The sequence below is a fragment of the Schistocerca americana genome, chromosome 3, assembly GCF_021461395.2.
Source record: "Schistocerca americana isolate TAMUIC-IGC-003095 chromosome 3, iqSchAmer2.1, whole genome shotgun sequence".
Taxonomy (NCBI): Eukaryota; Metazoa; Arthropoda; class Insecta; order Orthoptera; family Acrididae; genus Schistocerca; species Schistocerca americana.
This window is the reverse complement of record NC_060121.1, coordinates 535,680,343-535,701,885: the sequence shown is the minus strand read 5'-3', so window position 1 is coordinate 535,701,885 and position 21,543 is coordinate 535,680,343. Positions and strand designations below refer to the sequence as shown.

Sequence of the window (21,543 nt, the reverse complement as noted above, 5' to 3'; positions counted from 1 at the left end):
CCCTCCTCTTTTCTAAAGACATGGCTGAACCATCTCAGTCTCCTTGTCTTGGCATCCGCAATAATATCTGGTTCATTATATATATCCCAAAGCTCCCTGTTCTTTCTTGTTTGCCATTCTCCTCCCGTACAAATTGACCCAAACATCTTCTGCAGGATTTCATTTTCAAAAACTTTTATCCTTCTGTCTGACTACATACATATTCTTCGTATTTCTATCCCACAGAGAAATAATTCATTGAGTGAATATGATGCTGTGCATTCCAGTTTTATCGTCACCTCAGACATTCAAACTCTTCTGCTTCTTCAAACATGTTGTTATCAATCTGCATGGTTTCCCACCTTTTTGTCTGATAATTTATTTCTAACATCATAAATATTGTTTCCTTCTTATTTACCTTTAAACCAACTTTTCTGATTTTTGAAATAATTTTCTTGCCATTATTTCTAGGTCATCTAGATTTTCAACGATTAATGATACATCAACTGCAGAGGCCAGTACAGTAATTTTTATCCCCTACTTCCCTCTTCTGCTTTGTTTATTTCGTCCAGGACTTGCTGTATGATTATGTTGAGCAAGAGTGGTTGCATTCCATCTCCTTGCCTGACTCTTATTTTTCTGTCAAAAGCCATGGAATATTCTCTGTCCATTTCAATCTTCTCTCTCACATTTTCTCTCTGTTTACGCTATGTAGGCTTCCAGAAACTCAACAAACAGTATTACCATTGTGTAGTTGTATCCTCAGTATTTTGCTACGGCTTCCTTCCATACAATTATCTGATAAATGGTGGATCGTTTCTTCATAAATCCCACTTGTTTCTCATCTATCGCCTCTTTCAAATGCAGTTCTAATCTTTTCTGGAGAATCTTGGAGAACACTATGTAGACTGCACTAATTAATCAGATGCCTCTATAACTTCTGCAATCTTGCTTATCACTCTTGACATTAAATTTTACAAAAACAGAAATTGTTCATTTTACCACTAAACACTCTGCACAGTCTATAAGTGAAATAAGGTATATGGACAAAAAATTAGAGACTGCAGACTATGTCAAATTCCTTGGCGTGTTAATCAATAAAAACCTGTTATGTAGTCACCATGTGGACAACATACTGGGTCGACTGAATACCCTTGTATATATTATGAATATCTTGTATAGTATTACTGATTTAGCTGTAAGAAAAACTGTATATAATGCATATTTTGTTTCAGTCATTAGGTATAGTATAATTTTCTGGGGATCTGAAAAAACAAATTTACTTAGAGCTTTTAGACTACAAAAAAGAATCATCCGAGCAATGGTGGGAGCAAAACCAAAGTAACATTGCAAACCTTTATTTGTAAAACTAGATCTAATGAGCATTCCAAGCATATACATCTATGAAACTCTCACTTTCACGAAAAGAAACCCACAACTTTTTGAGGGCAACTTCTTCTTGCATCAATATGATACTAGATATAGAACGAGCTACATGTTACCTACCCACCGTTTAAAATCATATGAAAAAATCCCGTATTATATGGGCATGAAATCTGTAAATAAAATATGGAAAGATATGGATGACCCAAATGTAAAAGGTACCAAAAGAGACCTGGAAAAATATCTGAAAGATAAATGTTACTATAGTGTAGACGATTTCATGAATGGCAACAATGCATTATAATTGTAATTAAAATACCTCTCTAAAGATGTTACATCATATATATTATTAGTTTATGGTCTATTTTAGTATTATTATATATAGTGTAAAACTGACAAGTCACCTATGTCACAATCTTTGGTTGTATAAGGCATGTTATGTGATAATAAAAATTGAATTTGAATTTGGTACTGTGACTGCTCCTTTCCACTCAGCTGGCATTCTTTCCTCATTTCAAATGTTGGTCACAAGTTAGTGTACTTGTTTAGGAATTGTCTCTCTTTCCTGAACTTCAGCTGGTATTCTGTTTCTCCCTGGAGCTTTGTTGCTTTTTAGTATTTGGATTGCTTCTGCTGTCTCTTTCGTTGTTGAACAAAGGGCTCTACATTATAATATTCATGTAGTTCCTCCATCTCTGTACTTCCATCTTTGACATTTAAAAGTTCCTCAAAATATTCCTTCCAAATTTCTGTATGTTTGGTTCTTTCAAAAAACCTAAGTCACCTGTGAAAATATGTTGCATTCCAAGCAGTTTTATCCTCTTTTGTTCTTTTAGTTACTTTCCACATGCTCCCTCTTTTTCCTTCTGAGAAGATTTTTGGTTTCCCTGTTAGCATTTTCATATGCTTCTTTGCTTTTATGGAATCTTCCTTTCTTTCATTTTTTGTTCACATTCTTCTGATGAGAACAACTAATCTTTCTTCCTCCTTCTTCCACATATTTCTGCTGCTGTTTCCACTTTAAAAAAAAGTTGTCTTCCATTGTTAGAAATTCAAAATCTGTTTTTAAGCATAATGACAAATTTCTGTGCCTTTTCATTATTTTTCAAATTGGTCTGTGTCAGGATTTCATTCTCTTATGCTCTTTCCCCCCTTTGGCTTTTCTGTAGCTATTCATTGTTGTACCTCTGTCACGACTAAATGGTAGCCAGTGCCTCCCTCGACTCCTCTTATGGTTTTCATGTTCTTTACACTTCTGTTATGTCGTTGGTCTACCAGGACATGGCCTGTTTGGATTTTTTGTTCTAAAATTTGGTGATATCCATGTTGCCTTGTGAATGTCCGCCTGAGGAAGGTATGTGCTCATAATCTTGAAGTTTGCAGCATGTGCCCAGTGAAGTAGTCTTACTCTAGTCTTGTTACTTTCAGTGTGTGAGCTTCTTATCCCAGCTTTTCCCCTCCAAATGGTCTCCCTTCAGACTTCAGCTTTGACATCTGAAACAATGAGCTTCGTATCATATCCTGGTGTCTTACTAATTGCCCTCATGAGGTAAAAATCCAAGTACTACCAACACACACATTTAAAAATAGAAATATCCACAAGTAGTTTTCAGAATTAGTATATCCTTCATAATGTAAGTTGAGGAAGGCTGTAAAGATGGGGCAGGTCACTCAAACCCCACATCAAGAGTGACTGATGCATCTGTTGTTTCTATTATTAGCAATACTTTCCTTGTAATTTACATTTTTCTGAAGTGAATTTTCCTTTTGGTAATATCACAACAAAAGAAACTTCAGGTATAAAAACATATTACCCTTAAAATAATACTACATTGCAAACTGTTGTACAAAAAAAATTGATCAAGAAACACATATACTAAACAGGATTTAATGGTGCCACAGATTTATTTGTCTCTCACAGGTGAGCAAAGAAGACATAAACAGTATTTCATAACCTTGGTTTCGATTAAATTCAAAATTAAGTCAATGTTCCAAAACAAAACCTTATGAAAGCTACTAATAAACATTAATTGTTCTTTGGAACTAAAAGACTTGCATAAGTAGAAATGTTTACCCATATACAGCAATCATCCTTTTCAGTTTTCATTTGCTTATTACATACATAATAAATTGATCTATTTCACTATTATTCTTGTTATTGCTTCAATAGGACAATGAGGAAAATAGTAATGAATGTGTGCCGATATAATTTCAGTTTAAAATTACGTTGGAATTTGAACTAATTCACTCATAGTACATTTGCATAATAACAAATGCTGTAATTTGCTTCTTGCTTTCTCATTAAGTGATACAATTCACGTAGTGAGGAGATAAAAGCAGCTCACACCATCTGTTATCAAGCAGATGTACTGTAAGAAAGTCAACTTTGGTTTCTATATAATTTGAAATGTTATACAGTCACATTAATTATTATCCTCAAATGCTGTTGAGGTGTACGAGGGAAATAAAGTATCTCCCATGGACCAGAAAGGATGGAGAGGAAACTCTTGATAGCAAATCCATCTGAGGTGAACTCAGCAATCCAGTACTGGGTAAAAAACATTGTTTCAGACAAGGAACAAGCCTCTGAAAGAATGGATATAATGGAAGAAGACCCAGTTATTCCCAGGGACTAAGATTTTATGGATTGAATATACAGTTCTTGACAGGGAAGATGAAAGAAATGGTGGACTTGGTGAATAGGAGGAGATTGGATAGACTAGAATTGTCAGAAACCAGATTGAAGGGTAAAGGAAGGAGAGAATCAAGGAGTGGATGTAGGCTGTGCTGGTGTGGGAATGAGGAAGAAGGAAGACATGGAGTAGCAGGAGATATGAAAGAGGAGGTGAAGGGAATAAGTGACTGGACAATGAAGGCTGAAGTGAAAGGGAAAGGTTTGGAAATTCTGCAGGTATATGCAGGTATCTCAAGTTGAGGAGGACTGTGAAGACTAAATGCAGAGACAACTAACTGGATAGAATATTATGATAATGCCAGAGATCTAATGCACAAATGGGTAAGGAAAGAGAATGGTATGAGAAAATATTAGCAGTAGAAGAATGACGAAGAATGGACAAGGAAGAATGAAAACTATTAGACTTTTTAAAAGGAATGGACCAACAGTCAGCTAGACCAGGTTTAAGAAGTAGGAGAGGCATATGGTAACTTCATATGCCTGTGACTTGTCAAGTAAATCTGTGGCAGACTACATAATATGTTACTAGGACACATCTACGAAAGAAATGACGTACATAACACCTGTTCGACCAATTTTTTTGGTATTGTTCATCAGTTTGGGACTCATACCAAATACAATTAACAGAAGATATACAGGGTGAATCAGGAGGAAACGTACCTGCTTTGACGAATGATAATATTAATGATTCTGAACAAAAAACTCCATATGGACACATGTCCTATTTCAAATGTTTTCTGAGATAGGACACATTTAATGTACATTGTTATTTATTTTCTGTGTTTCTCAGATATTGATATTGTTTACAAAATACCACAGTATTGTCATGGAAGCTGAGACGAACGATTTTTCACAGGACACTTGTTGTCAGTCGAGTTGGGAAACTACCTCAAAGTGGCCTACAGAAATACAGTGCAAGATTTTCAATATTCTAACGCTCTCTCTATGTAAACTATTAGTTCTAGAGAAAAAAATTAGTGGAACCTATTTTGTAGGAAATTTAATGTAGTTTAGTTTTGTACTGCAATGTATTTTCACTGGAGGTGCAGTTCTTGAGTTATTCAGGAAAATGTACAAAAGTTACATTACATCTATCTCAGAAACATTTGGAATATGGCACACATTCATATAGTGTTTTGTTCAGAATCACTAATACTATCGCCCCCTCAAATCATATACCTTTCCTCCTCACTCACCCTGTAGAGAAGATCCAACAAAGAGGGGCACATTTCATCATGGGATAGTGTAGTAAATGTGAGAGTGTTACAAAAAATTCAGAGTGTTGAGTTTTGAAGAAGAGTTGGATGACACATTAGTTCTTCCCACATATGTCTCACGAAATACTACAATGCAACCAGTCAGAGAAATTAGGGTTCATACGGAAGTTTATCGACAGTTGTTCTTCCCATGCACCATTCGTGAATGGAACAGAGGAAGAGGAAAATAATGGTGGTGCCAGAGGTACCCTCCACCGTACACTGTAAGGTGGCTTGCAGAGTATAGATGTAGATGTAGAGAACAGTCACAAATGCCAAGGTAGTACCTTAGTAATACCTTTTGGTAGTGGTATTTGCAGGGATTAAAAAAAGGAAAATGGAACAGAAATACAGGATCTGGAAGACAAAATAAAAGAAATTTGTAGAATTTCAGAAAATAGTAAGGAGCAGCATATCAAGACATGAACATTTAGAGGAGTGAAGAAGAAAGTTCAAAACAGTGGTGATGGAAGCAGCAGGAAAAGTGTGGAAGAACCAGTACGAAAAAAAGGTGGAAAGAAACATTATGTTGCAATGATAGTGTATGGGAGGAAATGGCAAAGAAAACCAAAGTACTCCAGATATGATTTCAAAAGAGAACAGAGGAAGAAAGAAGGGAATACACTTAGAAGAAGAAGAAAAGAAGAAGAAGAAGAAGAAGAAGAAGGTGGTGAATAAAAGAATTTTAATAGGGGAGAAGAGGAAAGGGATGGAAGAGTAGACAAAAATGATGGAAGAAGACAGCGAGGAGAACAAATACGGGATGGAGCAAGTAAAAGCGGCTCAAACATCGGTTTTCCCAGATCAACTGTAAAAGACTGCATGAACCCATTAGGTCACTGTATAGCAATGACTGTAGATAATTTTCTGTCAGTGATGATATTTCAACCAGAGTATTAAAGTCATGTTTTTACTTTGTAGTGTCTGTCTTGAATTAGCCTTCAGTTGATGATTCTGGGTCTAATTCCTAAAAGATTGAGTTATGCAATAGTAATTCCCACTTACAAAAGAGCGCTTAAACAAGTGACTTTTAATTATAGACCCATCTCCCTCATCATTTTCTCAATTTTATTTTGAAAAAGTGGCTTACAACAGAATGTTTAGCCACCTTTTTGAGATAAGCGTTTAACAACAGTGTCTTTATTGAGAAGTCAGTATATGTGCTAATAAACTCAATCCTGGTAGAACTAACAAACAAAAACTTTTGTGGTAGCATTTTTTGTGTCTTTCTAAAGCCTTTGATTGTGTAGGTCATAAAGTTGAACTAGGGAAACTGAAATGGTATGTGTAAAAAAACAGGGCTCTGCCACATCTTAATAATGGCGAACAGATGTCACACTATCAAAGGAACAAGACTATAACCAGAGCAAGGAAACATTAAATATCATGTCTCCCAAGGTTCAGTGCTTGACTAGCTTCTGTTCATGACCTACAGTATGACCTAAACCTAGGACGTAGGGTGACTTGTCAGAACTGTGGTGGTTTTTGAAGACAGAAGTATACCGATAAAAGATGCAAAAACATATGTACCTGAGACAGTCAGGAGAATAATTGAAGTCTTAAAGCTGGCTCACAGCAAACACCTTAATTCTTAATCATATGACGACTATATTGCTCCCTGAAATCTTAAAAAAGGAACAGTCCTGTTATCTTGTCCCATCTTTTAGTTTGTGTATTCCTCATCAATTCTATCCTCATTAATTCTATGGATGACATTACTTATCTTGTCAGTGCACTTAATTTTCAACATGCGTCTGTAGCACAGGTCAAATGCTTCAATTCTCTTCTCTTTTTTCCTCCACAGTCAGGACTCACTTCCATACAGTGCTATGCTCCAGACTTACGTTCTCAGTAATTTATTTCTCAGATTAAGGCCTAAGTGTGATATTAATTGACTTCTTTTAATTAGGCATACACTCTGTGGATGTGCTAGTCTTCTGCTGGTTTCCTCCTTGATTTATTCATTTTGTGTTTTTTGCTCCTAAAGGAGAATTCCTTTTACTTTGTACACTATGTGGTTTCCATTTTTGAAGTGAATTTTGTTGCTGGCCCATTTTTTTGCTTATCAGTATGGTAGTTTTGTCTTTCTTTAGTTTCCTTTGTGTGTATATTCCATGCTTGGTAGGGTATTCTTTCCATTCAACAGGTCCAGGAATTCATCTTCATTTAGGCACTTTGATAGATTAGAAGTTGAGGTGGCTCCACCATATGAATCATTTAAACAACTCATATATAAACCATTAACCCACATCACCGTACCCCCTAACAAACAGTTCCACCTTCCTCTGTCTAGTCACCCCCTGCCAGTCCACACCTCCACATCATCCTCATCATACACCACACCACACTGGCTCCAATACCCACATAGCACATGCGTAGCCTATGCATCTGTCTGTCACCCCTCCATCCCACATTCCTAGACAGCAAATCTGCCGCCTCTCACCAAGCCACTAACTACCCATCCCCCCACTCCTCTTCCTGCTTTTGCCTCTTACTCTATCCACTCGAGCCGACACAACCTCCACTCCGCCCTAGTACACGTTTGTGTGGAGAGGGAGTGTCTCAAGTTCATCAAAGCATTTTTTTTTTCTGAAAGCAAGCAAGTTTTATTTCTCTTTTGTGTGTACTGGTCTACAACTCAATTCTTTTGCTATTTGGTGAGTGGTCTCCTTTACTCCTAAATTATTTACATTCTGCCAGAACTTTCCTTATCTTCTAATGGCATTTGTGGTTGATGAACAGTGCTATTCACAACCATTTCCTTATAAAATGTGAATCCCTCTATAGTGCTCAGAATGGAGATTTATATTGTGGTGTAAAAGACTGTAGCAGGTTGCTAGAAGACATAAGGCAGGAAACTGAAAACCCTAGATATTAAAAAAAACTCATTTTACAGTTTTTCAGAATTGTTAGAATCAGGAATGTAAAGTTTGGTCGGTTCTAATATTTGTGTTACACAGAAATGGACTTAGGCAGCATATAACCAGCTGATAGTGTTCTTTGTAAAGTTACATAAATGCTTTGTTTGAAGTATAAAATTAAAAATTAAAGAACAGTGGTTGAGTACTTTTAGAGGAGAGGCAGTATCTTTTATCAGAGTAGTTACTTTCTCTTAATATACATATGTAATGTAAACTAAAATTAATTCCCATAATTATGTGTGTGAGTTGATTAGCACTAATCATAATATAGCATTAGTGTATGTCACAGAAATAGTTTGCAGTAATTACTTCTATCTGTTAATGTATGACTTGACTTGTTCCACTTTTCTGAAGACTCTCCTTCATGGCAGTATTTGTAGAACACTTTGCTTGAGAGTGCTGTATTATTACACATTCAGCATTGTAGCTCTGACGCCACTTTCTGAGCTGATGTATACTTCTTTCTGTCTTTATTTCATTATCAGCAGAAATTAATATGATGATTCTAAATCATAAGTGGAAAGACTAATATGGTGGTTGGAACTTTAATAGTGACAACTATTATTTACAGCTCTTACAAAATAGATATGGGTTTCAAAGTTTTACTGACCTCCAAAGTAGTCACCAGAATTGTGTATAACCCGTTGCCAGTGACGTGGAGGTCATAGGATACTCTGAGCAGTGCCAGTTGTGTTGACAGTTCGAGCGGCGCTGTCTATTGCCCAACGACTTGTAGCAGTTCTGAAGCGAATACCGTGAAGTATTTACTTCAGTTTAGAAATGGAGTTGAACTTACAAGGGCTTAAGTCAAGGGAGTGCAGTAGGTGGTATAGCACTTAGCAGCCCCATCAGTCAAACAAATCAGTAACTGCTTGCACTTTATGTGCTTGAGCATTGTCCTGCAAAATGATGGGTAGGTCCTGCAGAAAGTGTCTCTGTCCCTATGCTGTTCAGTTTTGGAACACAAGAAGTAATGACACTTTCTGTAAGACCTTACCATCATTATGCAGGACAGTGCTCAAGCACGTACATTGCAAGCTGCTAGTGATTTGTTTGACTGATGGGGCTGCTAAGTGCTGTACCGCCTACTGCACTCCCCTGACATAAGCCCTCATGAATTCAACTTGATTTCTAAACTGAAGGAAACACTCACGGCATTCACTTCAGAGCTGCTACAAATTCGTCGGGCAATAGACCACGCCGCTCGAAATGTCAACACAACTGGCACTGCTAAGAGTATCCTACGACTTCCACAACGCTGGCAATGTGCTATACACAATGCTGTGACTACCTTGAAGGTCAGTAAAACTTTGATACACTTATCTATTTTGCACGAGCTTTAAATAAATAGTTGCCACTGTTAAAGTTCCAACCCTCGTATTTCAGAGAAACGTGACATCAAAATAATTTAGAAAATAATTAAATAAAAGTTTGGTGGATTTAGGTGAAAACAAGTGATCAAAAAAGGATTAATAAAATTTCCACAATTGCTGTGAAACTTGTAACTTGAAAGAAAAGGCCATTGCAGAAGAGTGAACAGTTGGAAGTCTGTTATTATTCTTATTTATTATGTGACATTTTCATATAAAGTGGTTCCATGCATTTCACATTTGTTATTAATTGTCTTGTCAATCTCTTTCAGGCAAACAGTGGAAAAGACACAAATGGATGTCAGTTTTTTATTACATGTGCCAAATGTAATTTCCTTGATGGTAAACATGTTGTTTTTGGTCGTGTGATTGATGGACTTCTAGTAATGCGTAAGATTGAAAATGTCCCTACAGGCCCCAATAATAAACCAAAAATACCTGTTGTAATATCACAATGTGGGCAGATGTAACTATCATTCCATTTTATGGTGGCCTGGTAATTGTGGATGACCATAGCAAATTTAGTGAAGTTTTTGAACTCCGGGCTGAAGACACTGGAAAGCAGTCTATCAGACTTACCAAGGTGATGGAGAACTGCTCTGTTGTCGTACGATTCCATCAGTATTTGTGAGTTAAATAATAAACATTGGTATTCATTCCATTTTGTGTTTGACAGTCAGTGGCTTAAATGAAATGTTTGATGATAGTAAATATGCTTGAGGAAACCTTTGGTATTTAACTGTATTTTTTTAAAAAGCTACCTTTTAAGTATTTATGGACTATTTCCCTTGCAGTATTTGAATGTGATAATTCAGTGCACAGTGTGGATGGTGTACGTGCAAAGCTCTTTGTGCTCCTGAAGCATTTCTTAGAACCTTCGAGACTAAAAGTGATGGGCTTTGTTTACATATTTGCGAAGACTACTCTTCTAAAGAAAGGATTTGTGAAGAGTCAACTCTTCTCCTCATTATTCTTAATGTAATATTATATGCTTTGGGATTCCTTTTGCCTGAAGATCATTTTCTAACCACGTAACTCATTAAACCTAGACATAGTTATTATTTTCAATTGTGCTTCACTGTTCCACATCTATTTAAGATGCTGGCAATTGATGTCAGCATTAATATATAGAATAAGTATTCATGATCTCACTGGACAAAATACTAATCAGCACCTTAAATTCTTAAAAGAACATAGTGGTCACTTTGGAACAATGTAGATGGTATGCAACTGGTACCACTTAGTAATATGACCCATTACAGCTGACACAAGTCGTGGCAGTGCTGCGCTGTGCACGTGTCAGTCAATTGTATAGAACCAGTGCAGTAAGATGGGATGATGTGGAGACATGATAGATTGGCATACCACACCTAAAATGTAGTTGCCTGATTTTGTGGTGTGTAAGTCTGGCTTGTTGTACATGTCGGTCTACGAGGAATAGTGTACCACAATCGATTTGAAACCAGACAGGGATTGTTGCTGTCAGAGAGTGGAGGTCCATCTTAAAGCATTTCCGAGCAAACATTGCAAAAAGAACTGAATGCATTGTACATATGTAGTTGCGCACCTTTCAAAAAGTCATTGCTCACAGCAACACATAACAGTGCATGTCTTCAGTGGATCAAGCAACACAGAAACGGGACTGTGTGTAGTGTGTGTCTGACAAGTTATGATTTTCTCTCTTTTCAAATGATGCTAGGCATTGACCACAGTGATGGTCCAATGAGGCACTTAAACCACAGTGTTAGGAGGCTGTAGCTCAGGTCAGAGGGTGTTCTGTGCAGGCGTGGAAGTGTTTTTCTTACTATTACTTGGACCAACTCATTTGGGTTACTGTGAACAAGAACCAGGATGTTTATTTCAGCATTCTCGATAAGTTTTGCCCTTTCTTATTCATCTTCATCATGATTATGCTGTGGCCACTTTCTTTTTTCAAGATGACTACAGCTTTGTTCACAGAACTGCACATACACATTTATAGTTTGATGAACACTGAGCCACTCTATCCAGGGTGTATACAACCTGGGAGATCCGGGAAAAACCCGGAAATTTTTTCATCCGGGAGAAAACCGGGAAAAACCCGGGAATTATTTAGAATTCCGGGAATTTTTCATTGTTTCAGTTTTCAGTTAAATTTTTGTGATTTTGACTGGTAAGAACCAATACTATAACAAAGGATATTACTGTATCCGCTATTGCAGAATAATACTGCAGCAACAAAACATGAATGAGAGGGAAAAAAAAGACGAAAATAAAAGTTGCAAAGGAAATGCGCCGTATACAACAACAAAACACAGTGCTCATACAAGCGTCTGCCAACAGCAAAGTGTGTCAAAGGCTTTAGGAAGACTGTGAAATGCTTCATAACAACAAATTGCCTCCTATGATCATGACGTGACAACTGTTTAAATTAGATTCGTTTGAGCAGTTGTGGGCGGGCTCTTGCGCATGCGCAGTTGAGTCGCGTATCAGTAGTACCTTCTTTCGCTTCTGGTTACAGAAGTATGGCTGGACGCCACTACTTAATATTGCCCTGTTAGGAAATTTAGTAAACCTGGCGCTGATGCCCAGAGCAGTCTGAGTTGTGGCGGAAAGATGGGTCGTCTCCACGTGACCTGTGTTTACTTTCAGTGATTTGGTTGTTTCCTCTTCGTTTATTGCTCTCACGTTAAATGATAAACGGATTTTTGCAGCCGGGAGTTATCAAATGAATTAAAATACGTTTGCATAATTACGGAAAGCTAAAATATGGTATAAGTTTTAGATTTTATTTGCACCTTCCTCGCAGTCAAGCATTAATCACCTTGCAGAACAATGAAGTTATTTTTGTCAGTTTGCTAAAGAGATTTGGCTTTCATTAATCATTTCTGCTTTATTTGAAACAAAGTGTTAAATTTCACACTATTGGCTAGTTTCAACTTTTCGCTGCATTTCAAGTGCACGTATGGCATTATGCTATAATAAAGAGCCAAACATGAAATAATACAGTACTGGTACTCCAAGAAAATTTACTTACGAATCTGGACATATTAATGTGCATTTTAAGTCGAATTATGCATTTTAGTATGGTTCACGAAATTCCGATGATCTTGAAGTATTCTCTGATGTCTTGTTTCTTTTATGACATAATGTAAGATCTTTTAATGTTTTACACGTACGAACATATGGGCTTCCTGCATCATCGTAGCTGCGTAAGCGCGGTGATGCCTGTTATCTGGCACTCTCTTCCAACTGCTGAAATGAACCTATTTCTAACAGAGCACAGGAAAATATTGGAGATGGTGGTATGAAAAGCGTTACATTCAAACCAAATTTCCTTTTACGCAAAATGCACTATGTGCAAGAATGTACGATGAATTTCTTAAATCACAAATCGTTTGACTCTCATTTAAATATCAACTCTTTGAGGATGACCATTTAGAAGAATTTCGAGCCCAGAAGATCAGACATTTACGCCATTATTAAAAATTTTACTAGCACGTTTGTGTGATGTATCTTGAAGTGTAACACGCACAAAAAGATCAACATTATATGTGGAAGCTTAGCTTCTCATCCAGCTTATTAATCTTTGAGGCCAATATTATATGTGAATGCTATGTATATTAATTTAAACCATTAACTTTACTTATCTGTGTGTTCGCGCTGCTTGGTCTTGCTATTGGCTGACTACATCACGTGCCCTATGCTGTCATCAGCTGGCGAGATCACGTGACATGAGCTATGAATGGCTTACAAAAGCACATCGCAATCTTGATTTCAGTGCTTCGGAACGTGACATGTGGTGTTTGGTGGAATTCAAATTTATACCTGCGTACATGTTGCTGCATATCAAAGGTCTTTCAAAACATGTTTTTTCCCCCCTGAATTTCGTTTCCTAAAGTGCCGGCAAATTCTACGTTGGTATATAGAACCATAAACATTCAAGGAATTGGTGAGTTTTACGGTGCCAAGGAAGAGTATACTGTCACTTAACATGGAAAAAGTGTATTTTCACCCGGGAGAAAGTGTATTTTTAACTTGGAAATCTGGGAATTTTTTTCCTTGTCCACGTATACACCCTGCTATCGTAACTCAGCTGGCCTGCTAAGTCAGCCAAACATAATCCCATAGAAATTGCGTAGGACTGTTTATGACATTGGGAGAAATGTTGCAATCAACATCCTTGCAATATAGTCACTCTACACCATCAAATTCTCTTTGAGTGGCTTGAACTAGATATGGCATACGTGAAGAAACCTCTGTACTCTCTTCTTCACTGAATTGAGGTCATTATTCAGGTTAGAGGTGGTGTTATACGGTATTAGTGTGAAGTCTAATGAGGGTGACTAATTTTTTGTTAGCTGTGCTTATTCATGCAATACTCACCAACTTTCCCACTTTATTTGTAGCATACTCTATTATGTATATATGCACTTGTCCTGTGCTGCAAAGAATAACTTCCAGTCTTCATTATTGAACATAAAGGATTCAACAGCAGCAGTTATTATTGTTCTCATTCATATGTTTGACAGTACAGTTGCGCTGCTAAGTTGACATGTCTTTTATTTGATTTTAAGATGCTGATCACACTGTGTATGTTTCCAGGTAAATAGTGACACTGAAACATTTGTTGCGCATTATGTGCTGTTACAGTGACAAAATTCTCTTAAGGGTAGCACTTTTTTCAGCTTACGTTGGGCATCACATTTCTGGTAGTTGTGCCTGTACCCAATATGGATATGTGGAATTCTTATTAAGGATGCCATCACACATTGCTGTTATCAAACTGCTGTGTTGATTGTAATGTGCTGCAAGCATAACAGTTTTGGTTGATATGTATCTTGATAATGCTCAAGGGAGGTGAAATTAGCTAATTGCCAGTAATGAAATAAAGTGTTTCCTTCCAAATAAAGAGCAGCCTTTACGGGAAAATCACTCTTAAGAAATCAACAGCAGCTGTGGACCCATATTCAAAAAAAGTTTGTTAATACTTAGTCTTGGTTAATGAACAATGGCCTGCAGACACACACTACCAAGCACACCAGCACTTTCTTTTGGTACTATTAGGCATAAGTTGTGCATAATATGCTGTTGTGTTGCACCTTTGAAGAGCCTGGAAATTGTAAACTATCCATTATGAACTTCTAATACTAACAAAGGGATTACAGCTGACTTTTTTAAAAAATATAGACTTGATGTCAAGGATTTGCTCACTATATATGGTGCACCTATAAGTAAGTAGATCAAGCTTTTGCCCCTCTCCTTTGTCAACATCAGTAAGTATGTTCAACATTATAAAGATATAGCTATGTGCACAAGCAACAAGGATTGAATAAGTCAGTTGTGTATGATCTCTTGTCTGGCTGAGGATGAAAAAAATTCTTTTTACATTTTATATTGGTTACCATGAGACAGGTAATTTCATTAATCTGCTAATGTGATCAACATTTGATAAGTCTGTGTAATCAGCTTCCTCTAAATTCAGTATTTACTGAAGCCATTATATAAGGAAAATTATTGACTGTTGTAAGTTATTTTCGTAGGAACCACCTATTACTGTCTGTTATGACTTTAATCATTCCTTCAGTGTTAATAAGTGTCAAATGAACAATAAAGTACTGTATGACTCTCATAGTAACTGTCACTTAGTTCACATTCAATCAGAACTGTCAGAGCTCCAGTATTCTAACTACTGATCAACTATCTGCACCACAGCCACCTTCACAGAACTTTCTGACCATAAAGCCACTTGTCCACAGGCACTGAAAAGATGGACACACATACTTCTACCAGCTGTAGTGCCAGACAGCTTGCTTATGGAATCACCTGACTCTGCTCACTCACTACTTTTACATGCAACTCAGGGACATAACAAGGCTGATCAAGAAGCTCCCACCATCCAAAAGAAAGAAAGGGGCAAAAATTAAAATGAAAAGGATAATTGGAAAATAGAAAACATTGCATGCATCAATGTATCTTTGTAAATGTCTATAGCGTATTGATGATCAACAGCTGTCCTTCTGAATTAGTACTTTGAGTATGATCTACACTCATCATCATAAAAAGAACTGCACCCAGAAGTACATGGCAGACTGTGATCACTGTTAACAGGTAAGTAAATGATACCACACATAGGAAATGATTACTCTTTCAACATGGTTCAAATGGCTCTGAGCACTATGCAACTTAACTTCTGAGGTCATCAGCCACCTAGAACTTAGAACTAATTAAACCTAACTAACCTAAGGACATCACACAGACACTGTCATTGCCTGGTGTTGATGGCAAAGGATACAGGAAGGCAAGCATGGACAACATCCATGCCCAAGGCAAGATTCGAACCTGCTACCGGAGCGGTCGCTCGGCTCCAGACTGTAGAACCTAGAACCGCACGGCCACTCTGGCCGGCCTTTCAACATGGAATGATAAGTATGTAGTGTGCTACATAATCAGAAAATGTTTGTGCTGGTATGGCGTCAGGCCAACACAATTCTGAATACAAGTGTCAAGACATGTGGCATGGATCTACAGGTCTCAGATGTAGTCCTGTGGTATTCGATTCCATGCCGCATGCACCTAAGCATGCAGATCCTACAAACCAGTGGGTGGAGCAGGAATTCTGATGACACACCCCATGGTATCCCACACATTTTTGATCGGGGAGAGATTGGGTGATTTGGCTGGCTGTGGCACAGTATCCACAACTGCAAGGCTGCTCAGGAGATGGCAGTGGCATGAGGAAGAGAGTTGTTCTGTTGAAAAGGGCATGGCCATGGGCATTAACAAATAGCAGAGCTATTGCCTGGAGGAACTCATCCATGTACTATGCGGCAGTCACAGAGCCTGTTAGGAACACCAGCAGTAAATGGCCCCCATAGGATAATGCTCCCCACACCATTACACCAGGCTAGGGGCTATGTGATGGGAGACCAATAACCACTCTTTGTGGTTCTCTCCTCTGTGCATTCAGATATGGACACCGTGGTTGTCACCTCCAAGATAGAAACATGACTCATCACTAAAGATGACATGCTACCAGTCTGCAGGGCTCGATGTCTGCCATTGCCAACACCAGGGGAGTCAGGCACGACACTATGGGGGTGTGAGTGCCAGATGTCATAATCACTGGCGTGCTGTGAGCCCTACATCACACAGCCACCTGTCAATGCTCGTGTGTGACAGACGGTCCTTCAGTGCTCCCTCCATGTGACGCATGCCGGACATCCATATCTTACATGTTGTCCATGCTTGCCTTCCTGTATCCTTTGCCATCAACACCAGGCAATGACAGTGTCTGTGTGACTGGTGTAATGTGCAATACGACCGTAGGACCATCCACTCTCCTGCAACACCACAACATGACACCTTTTGAACTTGTCCAGCTGGTCAACCCACCGTCAGATGTGTTTCATGGGCGTAGTGCGTATTCAGGTGATGCTCTAGTTATGCTGCCCATTGTCATACCAGCTGGCACGGCTGTTTGGAGCCCTCTTGATATTATCACCATGATCCCACCCATGTTCCGTGAGTGCCCAGCCGACCATGCAAAAATAATCATTGGCATAGCTTATGGTTTGCAACATACCCATCCAGTTTTCCCTGAACCAGTTGTTTCCATCTAGATACAGCTCTTTTTATAACAATGAATGTAAATGGATTTCAGTCTGTGAAAATAGATCACAGACAGCTGACAGGTACACAACTTCTACCAGCACACCAACCGAGAAGAAAACAGCTCTCTACTTCATGGAGATAAGACACAGTACATGCAGAATACTAAGGCACTGGTAATATTTAATATCTTAATATTGAATTTAATAAAATCGGCAAGGATTCAGACATATGAACATTCTCAAAACTTAGGTTATTCCAAGTATTTTGTTTTTCTTGTTCTATTACAATCTTACTGAGAATTTTTTTAATGTGCTCTGTACTTTGACAAACATAGAATGCAAACCTTTGTTTGTTCTGCTTTATACTATTGTTAATTTGGAGTAATTCATGCTAAGTTAATGATTACACTAGTGTTTCCTGGGTAATGTCTTTTGCTAAAGTAAATTAATAAGGTTCTAGTTCTAAATATTAGCATTCTCTTTAGGCCAGAAGCACTCTTTCCTCAAGGCCTGTTGGTTACTTCAAGTTTGTAACTGTTTACGTTCTCTCATTATAAATTTGACTGTGTATGCAGTCAAGGCTGCTTCCAACATTCTTGCATATTGGAAGAAAATACCCACTTGATTCTGATGCTTTGAATAAAGATGGTGGTATTTTCCATGCATTAATCGTTTTCTCTTCTTTGTTAGAAGATTTTTGATAACATTGTGGCTCAGTTCTGGAAAAAGGGAAACAAAAAAAATCACATCTGCTTGGTAAGCCATTCCACAAGTTTCCACTTACAATAACGATTGATCTGAACTATAGTAAAGTCAGCAAAAGACAATTTCCGACGGTTGCAGTGTGCTTGACTCAGTTGCTTCACATATACATCAATCAGGCACATAAAGTGATTTATACACGTCTCTATGGCAGCACCATAGTGTTCTCACAGCTCTATAGATGATTATTGTTTTCAACTGCAGCCATTTGTTCTAAATAGTTGAAAGCTGGTAGTAGTGGTGCAAGCTGCCGGGGATCTTCTTTCACCGACTCTATCTTATGGTAATTGGGAAAATCTGCTATGTTGTTTCTTAGAGGAGTGGCAGCAAGATTGCTGGGAAAAGATTTTTATTTATTCGCTCAGTACGTCAAAAAGTTCTAAAATAATAATATGCAAGCCATGTAATTATAGGTATGAAGAACATAAATAATGAGAATGAGCAGATTCTTTGTATACTTCTAATTTTAATCACTATCACAGGTAACTTGTCCACTTTCAGGGAAATTTATTGTACTGTTCATTTTTAATAAAAGAACAAAGCTTATGGTTATTCATTCTGTTCCCACCTGATGGAAGCATCAAATGAATGTACTGTTTTTCTCGCATCCCCAGTCAGACCTTTGAGTACTAAGGCAATTTTCTAGCAAAAATATTTTTCTATGGCATTTCTGCTGTGGATCTCTTGGATCCCAGAATCACTTATATCTCTATTCTTCTATCATAATCATTAAATTATCTTCCAACTTCTCATAACTTGTACCACTCATGTTGATCACAATAGTAGATCACTCGCTGAACAGCTGACAAATACTCTCTGGGCTGCTAGCACTGAAGTGGAGAGAGCCCAAACTTTGATGGTTCACTGAAAGACCGCCAACCAACAGCGAGCGTGTGAGCACTAGCGCATCCAAAACAAACACAACTGAATATTATTTGCTCTTGCTCACCTGCTGCTTGTCCAGTTGTGCTCTCTCCATTGCCAGTCAGGCTTAATGCTTGTGCAACCCAGTTAAACAGGAAACATTTGAAAAGCAATTGTCAGTAAGAGTGCTATGGCGGGATGAAAAAACAAATGTTGGTTGGGCATGCGGCTTCAGTCTCCAATCAGAACATCTCCTTCACCTTGACTTTTGGTCACGCAAGAAGCAGCAGTCATCGATCGTTTGCTCGCTCGCTTGCTTGATGTTTGCCAATTAGGATGTAGCCGAAGCTTTCCAATGAGTTGAACAAACCAGCAAGCATCTGTGCTGCACTTCTTTGTGCACATTCAGTCTCTAGTCCTATCTGGTACAATTCTCAGACACTTGAGCTATAAACTCCTTTCTTAAGACTTTCATTGGCCTTAATAATTCTAAGGAGAAAATAATTTTTTGAGATTTTAAAGTAATGTATTCTTTCAAACCACCTTGTTGGCATTCCCTAACAGTGTCTTAAAGCATATAGATCGTATATAGCTACTAATCCAAACAGTTATTTTATTCATGTAACGGATTATTGCATTCTGACATGTTTCTTCAGAATCTAAACTCTGGGCACATTTTTTAACTACTAGAAGTTCTTTGTTGTGGTTATGTGCCTTTGAAGATACTTCTTAGTTTTGAAAATCCATGTCTGTTGCATTTTTAATTGAGGGTGAAATAATTGTTTTCCCATCTCTCATTTTCAGTATGTGACTGCAGGATCTCTTTAATTGCCTGAAACCATTTGTGCGATTCTTTACTTTGCAAAGCTTCTTCTGATGGTGATAAATCTCAATTCTGTGCATTTGTAGGGTAATAGGATGCACAGTCCTCCATCCTTGCTGATTTTGAAGTTGTTTGTGATTTAATTGTTTGAATTTACTATGAGGGTGCAGAACTTTTATTTCCCTCGGATGAATTTGTTCTTTCTGAACTGCTTTGATATGATAAAATACCTCTTGAGTCATCACTTGTGTCATGACAGTTTCAGATTCAACTATTTCTGAGTTAGCTTGCCGAACTGAGCATCTTTCTACATCTATGAAGGGGAAAAAAATATTTTTGGTTCCTGAGACTTTTCAGAAGTGCAGCTATCAGCAATTCATTACTCTTCTAAACTGCATTTTCTCTTAATATCATGTATCTTGCATTTATTAACTGTGTTAACGGATTGAAACAGCAGAGATGTCTTACTGTTTTCAAAATATTCTACCAGTATGCTTTCAGTGTGTTTCTTATCATGTTTATATATGCTTGCTTTAAGTGGATGATCAAAATCAGCTGCAAAAACTGTTTCCCCTCAATATCTTTTGCGTAATCCTCCATCAATTGATTAGCATCTTGCTTTTTGTAATAATATCCTGTAGTACCTCTATGCCATAACATTTTGTTCAGACGTGTGAGCAGGCACATACCCACGGCTTGTACTTGGGGGTGGGGGGCAGAGTTTTTCACTATCTCATCATTCACAGATCTGTGATATTTCCAAACTGGGGCAAAAACTTGATACTACCACACCCACCCCTACCCCCACCCCCTGCCCACTAGAGCATTTGAGCTAGGACATTAGACATTTTGGGATAAAAAAGCAATTTTTCTAAAATATGTTCATTTTGTACATCTACATCTACATCTATACTCCGCGAGCCACCTTACGGTGTGTGGCGGAGGGTACTTATTGTACCACTATCTGATCCCCCCTTCCCTGTTCCATTCACGAATTGTGCGTGGGAAGAACGACTGCTTGTAAGTCTCCGTATTTGCTCTAATTTCTCGGATCTTTTCGTTGTGATCATTACGCGAGATATATGTGGGCGGTAGTAATATGTTGCCCATCTCTTCCCGGAATGTGCTCTCTCGTAATTTCGATAATAAACCTCTCCGTATTGCGTAACGCCTTTCTTGAAGTGTCCGCCACTGGAGCTTGTTCAGCATCTCCGTAACGCTCTCGCGCTGACTAAATGTCCCCATGACGAATCGCGCTGCTTTTCGCTGGATCATGTCTATCTCTTCTATTAATCCAACCTGGTAAGGGTCCCATACTGATGAGCAATACTCAAGAATCGGACAAACAAGCGTTTTGTAAGCTACTTCTTTCGTCGATGAGTCACATTTTCTTAGAATTCTTCCTATGAATCTCAGCCTGGCGCCTGCTTTTCCCACTATTTGTTTTATGTGATCATTCCACTTCAGATCGCTCCGGATAGTAACTCCTAAGTATTTTACGGTCGTTACCGCTTCCAATGATTTACCACCTATGGCATAATCGTACTGGAATGGATTTCTGCCCCTATGTATGCGCATTATATTACATTTATCTACGTTTAGGGAAAGCTGCCAGCTGTCGCACCATGCATTAATCCTCTGCAGGTCCTCCTGGAGTACGTATGAGTCTTCTGATGTTGCTACTTTCTTGTAGACAACCGTGTCATCTGCAAATAGCCTCACGGAGCTACCGATGTTGTCAACTAAGTCAGTTATGTATATTGTAAACAATAAAGGTCCTATCACGCTTCCCTGCGGTACTCCCGAAATTACCTCTACATCTGCAGATTTTGAACTGTTAAGAATGACATGTTGTGTTCTTTCTTCTAGGAAATCCTGAATCCAATCACAAACCTGGT

The 21,543-nt window shown here is 38.1% G+C and overlaps 1 protein-coding gene across 1 annotated transcript in view; it reads left to right on the top strand.

The window, feature by feature from the left end:
• LOC124607211 (peptidyl-prolyl cis-trans isomerase H) overlaps nt 1-10,265 on the top strand; it is a 39,600-nt gene extending 29,335 nt beyond the window's left edge. The window contains exon 4 of the mRNA XM_047139480.1: nt 9,877-10,265. Coding sequence (XP_046995436.1) covers nt 9,877-10,074 — 198 coding nt within the window. The 3' untranslated portion in view covers nt 10,075-10,265. The remainder of the gene's footprint in view (nt 1-9,876) is intronic.
• The last annotated feature ends 11,278 nt before the right edge of the window (nt 10,266-21,543 follow it).